Raw genomic sequence first — 8,122 nt, forward strand, 5'->3', positions numbered from 1 at the left:
TTTTTATTTTTGCAATTTTTTTTCTTTAGAATTTGGTTTTGGAAAGCCGAATTCAGGATGTATTTTCCCAATAATAACCTTAGCAATCGTCCAGTGGGCCATCAAAATCTGATTTTAAAAAATATAATTTTAACTTTCAATTTTGAACTTTAATATTTATTCAAAATTAATTATACGATAATCGAATTTTGTAATGGTGTTTTGGATTTTTTTTAGAGTGAATGAAAAAAAAATATAAAATAAAATAAAATAAATTTTATAATATAACATATTTTTAAAAAAACTTTTTTGTAACTAAGAAATGTTTTGAAAATTTTAATTAAAAATGGAGATAATAAATTCAAAATGAGAGGAGAAAATTATTAAATTATCTCAGGTTAAATTATTAAATTTTATTTTATAGTAATTTTAAATATTTATAAAATTTAAATAGAAGGAAATATAAAAATTGAAAATTAAAATTAAATATATTAAAATTTAGAAAGGATATAAGTAATTATAAGTAATTAATTTTGTTTGTGTTTACTACATGACACAAATAAATTATAATTGTAATTTATAAGAGCGGAATTAATTAAATAATTAATTATGAAATGGTGATATTCTGGAATTAATTCCTAAGAGCGTGTCATTTGCGAGTAAAAAATGTCAGCTTTTGCTACTTTCCATAAGTAATTAATTTTGTTTGTGTTTACTACTAGACGACTACAAATAAATTATAATTATAATTTATAAGTAGATACATATGACCTTATAAAATATACTGAAAGACACCGATTTTTATAATTGTAATTTGATGGATATAATTTTTTTAAATTTCTGACAATTCTAGTATGGTTCTAACACAATTTTAAAAAGAAAATATATTAATTTTCTAAAAAATCCAAACTTATTGTATAAATTTTTATTATGATTATAAAAATAAGAAACAAATCCTCACCCACTTATATACAATGAAAGGCTCTAATCTCTAGTCGATGCTCGTGCGTGGGACTATATATTATGGGTGGTCCGATAACGGCCCAATAGGGGGTGACACGATAGGCTCAACAAATACTCGCTAGGATAGGCTCGAAATGGCTCTGATACCATATTACGAAGTAGACTTTAAGCCTAACTCAACCCCATAAAACCGGCTCATGAGGTTGAAGTTTGCACCCACTTATATACAATGAAAGGCTCTAATCTCTAGTCGATGTGGGATCTCCAACACTGGTCGTGCCACCCGCTATTGGGCCGCTATCGGACCACCCATAATATATAGTCCCACGCACAAGTTGGCAGTCTCGGCGTGAGGGGTGTGTTGGAGATCCCACATTGACTAGAGATTAGAGCCTTTCATTGTATATAAGTGGGTGTAAACCTCAACCCTATGAGCCGGTTTTATGGGGTTGAGTTAGGCTTAAAGTCCGCTCTTCCATAACATGGTATCAGAGTCATTTCGAGCCTATCCTAGCGAGTGTTTGTTGGGCTTATCAAGCCACCCGCTATCGAGCCGCTATGGGACCACCTATAATATATAGTCCCACACACGAGTTGGCCCTCTCGGTGTGAGGGGGTGTGCCTATAACACTTTTATAAAGTTGAGTTTAACTCACTTAATGTTATTAAACATATTTATGTCCTTCTTTTTTTTTATTAAATAACTAATAGTTAAGGTTTTTGGTTCCATCCTTCATCTCATTATCAAGCTTAATAAAAATTAACTTACTGTGTTGAGAAATGTCATGTGAACTCAAAGTAGGAATGAAACAGAAAATAATGTAGAATAAAATACAATAGTTCTTCAATTTGTAGATACAACTTTAACAATTAGGTGACTGATTTTCTATCCTACAAACTATGTAGCCTTATCTATTTTTATTTCTCATAATTCCTGTCTATTTTTCTCTCATAACTTTTCTCCTCTATTTACTATATACAGAGGACTATAGTGGGTATAACGTGCTAGCTTCATAAATTCAAATGTTAGAAATAAAGTGAAATTACAATGTACAAGTGACTTAATCTCACTTTATAAGTTGTTAAATTTTATTTTATAAATAAGTTTTATAAGAATGAGTTAATCTTAAACCTATCGTGGCAAGCAAACCTGTCTGGAGGTTTACAAAGTTTTGGCTTGCATTGAATGCACCGGTTTTGGCTGGTGAAGGTAGTTCGAATTCAACTTTTTCTGCATTGTTTTCACACTGTTATTTGGCTGGACGCACCACAAACTCTATTGTTGGTTGATAGGATGATTAAGATTATGATGATTTTCTTGTCAATGGCCACCCATTATTATGTCATTCTTCATTCTGTATATTGTGTCTATTCATCCATTAATTAAAGATTCAGCATGCATGTGCCTCAACTTTATGTATAATATAGACATAAATATATACCAACCACTTTTTGTGGACATCACCTAAAACATGTCTACATTGCTTTCTGTTTGAAGAATGCCAGTTTGCTGTCTGGGACCAACTTGTTTTGAGATTTCATTGACTTTATGGAGTACACCTGCCTCATTCACAAACCACAAAAGTTGAAAAATCAACTCATCGAGGGAGTGCTTCAGGTTTTGTACTTCACTTTGTTCGTATACTACTACTGCATTTGAATTCAAACGATTACAAAAAGGATAAACAGCTTAATGGAAGGATTTACCTTGCTTCTGTTCTGCCTTGCCTTGCTGAATACTATAGCAGCTGCCACTGTGAGAGAAACTATTGATGTCTTGCAATCTATCCGTGAAGGCCAGATCATTGTTTCACCTGGCAAAACCTATGCACTTGGATTCTTCAGTCCAGGCAATTCCAAGAACCGTTATGTGGGAATTTGGTACAATGAGATCCCAACACAGACTGTAGTATGGGTTGCCAACAGAGACAACCCTCTTACTGACTCATCAGGGGTTTTGAAGCTCAGTGAAACTGGAGTTCTTGTTCTTCTCAACCATAACAAGACTGTCATCTGGTCTTCCAACACAACAGGTTCAGCACGACATCCGGTAGCAAAACTTTTGGATACTGGAAATCTCATTGTGCGGAATGGAAAGGGCAATGATGAGGAAAAGGATTTACTGTGGCAAAGTTTTGATTATCCAGGGGACACAATCTTGCCAGGACAGAAGTTTGGAAGAAATCTAGTTAAAGGTCTGAATCGATACATGTCATCATGGAATAGCTCTGAGGATCCATCTCATGGTGTATACAGTTATCAACTTGATATCACTGGATATCCGCAGTTTGTTTTGAGAAAAGGAACTTCCAAAAGATATCGTTTTGGATCATGGAATGGTATTCAGTTCAGTGGGGCACCTCTGTTGAAACAAAGTGAATTTACAAGATTTAGTTTTACTTCTAACAAGGAGGAGTTGTATTTTATGTTTGAGCGTACCAACAAGTCATTTTTACATAGGATGGTGTTAAACCAAGATGGTCGTATCCTGGGGAGTTATTGGGATGATGAACGAAAAATTTGGAACTTGCATGCACGAATTCCGGTTGATGACTGTGATTACTACGGCAAATGTGGAGCCTATGCTAGCTGCAACATAGACAATATCCCTCCATGTAAATGCTTGGATGGATTTGTGCCCAAAACGGCTGACCTTTATGGTAGTTGTGTCAGGAGAACTTCACTGAGTTGTCATGAAGACGGGTTTTTGCGGGTTTCAGGGTTGAAATTACCAGACACAGAGAAATCCTGGTTTGCCAGAAATACGAGCCTTGAGGATTGTAAAATATTGTGCATGAACAATTGCTCCTGTACAGCTTATGCAGCATTGGATGTGAGTAAAGGGCCCAATGGGTGTTTACTCTGGTTTAATGATCTGCTTGACATAAGAAAATTGACCGATGTTGATGAAGATATATACTTAAGGATGGCTAGGACAGAAGTAGGTATGATATTGTCTCACCATTGTGGAATTTTCCTTTGTTTTTTTCTTTTGTTATCATCTTCTCACTCTTACCGTTTTGCAATATCTCTTTCTTACAGAAGCTATTGAAGGAAAGCAATTGCATAAATCCAACATCCGGAAGCAAGAGACTCTTTTCATAAGTTCTGTGCTGTTTTTTGGAATTTTAGTACTATGTTTAACCTTCATCCTTTGTAGACGGTTGAAGACACGGCAGAAAGGTAATTAAGTAGTTCCTACTTATGACTACAAAATTACGTAACAGATTCTTCTGTATGTTTTTCTTTTTTACTGCAAACTTAGGTTGTTTACGCAATAGATTTTAACTTTCTTGAGTTTATCTTTCTCTCCTTGAGATTTGGTTAACTGGTATTAATCTCAACAAGAATAACTCATTATTCACAATCATTAAAGCATCAAAAGCTTTCAATACAAGTCAATAAAGTGAGTCCTGTTGTGAATAGCTGCAAAAAAAAAGGTGTTTAAACTAAGTTTGCTTTTATTCTGTTTTAGACTTGGGTGAAGCAGATTAAGGTAGAAAAAGTACAGAAGACAGCATATTCTACAATTCAACTTCTTTATTCCTTACACATACCAATTACTATATTGCAGGAAAGATGGAAGGTAATCTAGAAAGAGATGTGACTGAAATAAATGAGCACGAGAGTAAAGATCTAGAGTTACCCATGTTTGAGTTGTCTACAATTACTTCTGCAACCAATAACTTTTCACCTGACAACAAACTAGGGGAAGGTGGCTTTGGATCAGTTTATAAGGTAATGAAATGATAAAATGTCTTCACGTGCATCTTTTCCTCTTAACAATCCTCTGCTTGTCTAATTCCTATATATCACGTTATTGAACTTCTTTGTAATCAATTTTCCATATTAGCAAAACAGAATTCATTGTTGGAACACATGAACTGAATGATGAAATTTATGTAAATTTGCCTGTGAAATATTTTAGTAAAAACGAGTCTCTTCATAGCATAATTCGTCACAACTTTCAGGGCATCCTAGCCGATGGAGGAGAAATAGCTGTGAAGAGGCTCTCTATGAATTCCAAACAAGGACTTCCAGAGTTCAAAAATGAAGTTATGCATATTGCAAAGCTTCAGCACAGGAATTTAGTGAGGATACTAGGGTACTGTCTTCAAGCAGGAGAAAGATTGCTTGTTTATGAATTTATGCCCAACAAAAGCTTGGATTACTTCATATTTGGTTTGTTTCCAAAGAAACCTTATTGATTGTTTGATTCATTTGGGATTATATTTTCATTTGTTGGATTGGATACTCTTAGCTTGAAAATTATTGCAATTAAACAGATACATAGAAGAAGATCATGCTAGAAAGGAAATGAATTTTTCTCTATCCAGTTATTTATCATGGCATGAGGAAGAGATTTTTTGCACTATAATTATTTATCTAAAACTTGGCCACATTTTGAACAGATGAAAACAAGAGCATGTTACTAGATTGGCCAAGGCGCATGGTGATTATCAATGGGGTTGCTCGGGGTCTTCTTTATCTTCATCAAGATTCAAGGCATAGAATAGTTCATAGAGATCTCAAAGCCGGGAATGTTTTGTTAGATAGTGAAATGAACCCAAAAATCTCGGACTTTGGACTGGCTAGAAGCTTTGGAGGAAATGAAATCGAAGCAACCACAAAACATGTAGTTGGAACCTAGTAAGTGTCTGATTACTCCAATAGAGTATGAATATGATCGCTTGACATTGTCTCAAAACTATTTTTGGTGATTGCAGTGGCTATCTGCCTCCAGAGTACATAATTGATGGAGCTTATTCAACAAAGTCAGATGTTTTCAGCTTTGGTGTGTTGATATTGGAGATAGTGAGTGGGAAGAGAAATAAAGGATTCTGTCATCAAGATAATCTACTGGCACATGTAAGAATGAAGTTGAATTTTAAGCACCTTTGAAATGTTTCTGCTGTTAACAAAATGGTTTGAAAAATTATGCAGGTGTGGAGAGTGTTTACTGAAGGCAAATGTTCTGAAATAGTTGATGCAGCAATAACAGACTCACTCCATTTATCTGAAGCTCTAAGATCAATCCATGTAGGACTACTGTGTGTGCAACTATGTCCAGACGATAGGCCAAACATGTCATCAGTGGTTTTGATGCTGAGCAGCGAATCTGCAATGCCTCAGCCAAACTTGCCTGGATTCTTTACAAGTGCAAGTATGGTTGAAGATAGTTCTTCATCAAACAGTCATAAACAACACACAAATAATGACATGTCACTCAGCATAATGTCTGCTAGATAGTTGCATCTAAAACTTAATTTAAAATATTATTATATTATTACAAAGGGTTGTCTAATGAAAGTGGATTACTATTTTTGGGGTGTAAAAGAATCTTTATTCTTTGGATTGGTTTAAGAAAAAAGTTTCTTTGATAAGTGATTGTGGACAAGTAGAGACTAAAGCCACTCCTTCTCATACATGTATAATTCTGCTATCAGACACAAGTTATTACAAAATATTTCAAATTGAATTTCACAGGCATGCTCACTAATTTTTGACATTGTAAACTTAATTAAGTTTGAAGTTATAAATTTTAAAATTTTAACTGACTTCAAATATTTTTTTATTTTCATATACTCTTTTATCTGATTTTGTCTGTCAATAAGGTAATGTAATTGTTATTTTTGTCTTCTTTACTCCAACTTATTGATTAACTATATTTTTTCTTTTCTAATTTTCTCATTCTTGAAAAAGGAAGGAGTAAATAGGTGAGTTGAAAGATATTAAAGAAATAAATTAGTGATTTAATTAATGAGTTGAAGATAAGAAAAAAAGGATAACCTTCACATCATCTCGTTAACAATTAAAGTAAAAAATAAAATAATATATATTTTAAACATATTTATAACTTTTAATAAAAACTCAAATAATAAGATTTAAATTTATTTCTTTTTATGAATTTTAATAGTTATCACAAACAAAATATGAGACTGTCAGTGACTACTTTCTTAATGTCAGTTGGTTTAATTAATTAGATTGTAATTGGATGATATAATAAATTTGACATTAACAATATTACTATTTTATAATAATAAAACTAATAGAATTAAGAATATTTAGTAATTTTTAATAATAGTAGTACAGTTATAGCTAACTGGTTATAAAAATTATTATAACAACATATTATTATTATAATTACTATATTACTATTATAAAATAATATATATATATATATTTATAATAATATATTAATTATAATAATATTTTTCATGTTAATTTTTTTATAATTATTATAATTAATATTTTATTATAATAATTTTTATAATATTTTTAATAAATACTAAGCATAGGTAACAAATATTTTTATAACAATATATTATGTTAGTAATTTCAAACTTAATAATAAAATTAATATCAAAATTATTATTATTATAAAACTAAAATAATATAGAGACTACTTCAATAAGATTTTAACAAATTACCTACAAAATTTAATTATTAATACTATTAAAGTTATATTTATTTATACTATTTCAATTTTATTAATTATAATAATATTAGTTAGAACATTATTATTAATATTATAAAAATAAATATTATTAATGATAATATTTTTACTATTATTAATGTTAATTTTATTGTTATAATTATTATTAATTTATTATATATATTTTTTTAAATAATATATTTTTTTAATATTTTGACTTGCAAAAAAATATTAAATAAATAAAAGATAAAAAAGTGAAAAAGACAAAAAATAGAAAATTAACAAAATTCATCCTTATTCATGATACTAAATGTCATATTAATAATTTTTATTTCAGAATTCAGCAGAATATATTATCAACCTACAACATTGCAACATTCAACTTCTATTAAATGCTTTAGTTTGCCAACACAATGGCACCATGGAACTATGCCAATTATGCATAATTGAGTCAAATTTCTACATAGTCAGCAAATTCAGGCCTTTTCTTCCTACACCCCCAAGTTTTTCTTCCTGCACCCCCAATATTTTAAATATCTCAAAATTAACCTTGACCTATAATTTGAAAAGTGGTGCTGGACTTCTATTGTCACTGTTCATCTTCATCATTGAATATCAACTACTTTGGAGGGTCTTTGTAATTGTTTGGAGCAAGGTAGAGGAGTACGCAATGTTGCCGAAGTGTTGTTTGGGTTGTAGAGGTAAGAGTTAAGTTTTTTTAGGAGCATGGTGGTTATGGAGATT

At 31.3% G+C, this 8,122-nt stretch overlaps 1 protein-coding gene across 1 annotated transcript; it reads left to right on the plus strand.

Annotated features, from left to right (window-relative positions):
• The first annotated feature begins 2,357 nt into the window (after positions 1 to 2,357).
• LOC137835348 (G-type lectin S-receptor-like serine/threonine-protein kinase At4g27290) lies at positions 2,358 to 6,426 on the plus strand. The gene is made up of 7 exons (XM_068643821.1): positions 2,358 to 3,887; positions 3,985 to 4,125; positions 4,517 to 4,680; positions 4,914 to 5,124; positions 5,355 to 5,592; positions 5,670 to 5,811; positions 5,887 to 6,426. The coding sequence occupies exons 1-7, from the start codon at positions 2,636 to 2,638 to the stop codon at positions 6,190 to 6,192; spliced, it is 2,454 nt and encodes an 817-aa protein (XP_068499922.1). The 5' UTR covers positions 2,358 to 2,635; the 3' UTR covers positions 6,193 to 6,426.
• Positions 6,427 to 8,122: the final 1,696 nt, after the last annotated feature.

This window comes from Phaseolus vulgaris, chromosome 5, assembly GCF_000499845.2.
Source record: "Phaseolus vulgaris cultivar G19833 chromosome 5, P. vulgaris v2.0, whole genome shotgun sequence".
In the NCBI taxonomy this organism is placed as follows: Eukaryota; Viridiplantae; Streptophyta; class Magnoliopsida; order Fabales; family Fabaceae; genus Phaseolus; species Phaseolus vulgaris.

Excerpts from the sequence above, each read along its gene's own strand:
- LOC137835348 (XM_068643821.1), top strand. The coding sequence starts at position 2,636 with ATGGAAGGATTTACCTTGCTTCTGTTCTGCCTTGCCTTGCTGAATACT. Across the intron at positions 5,593-5,669 it reads AAACATGTAGTTGGAACCTA|TGGCTATCTGCCTCCAGAGT; the intron begins GTAAGTGTCTGA and ends TGGTGATTGCAG. Across the intron at positions 5,812-5,886 it reads AAGATAATCTACTGGCACAT|GTGTGGAGAGTGTTTACTGA; the intron begins GTAAGAATGAAG and ends AAAATTATGCAG.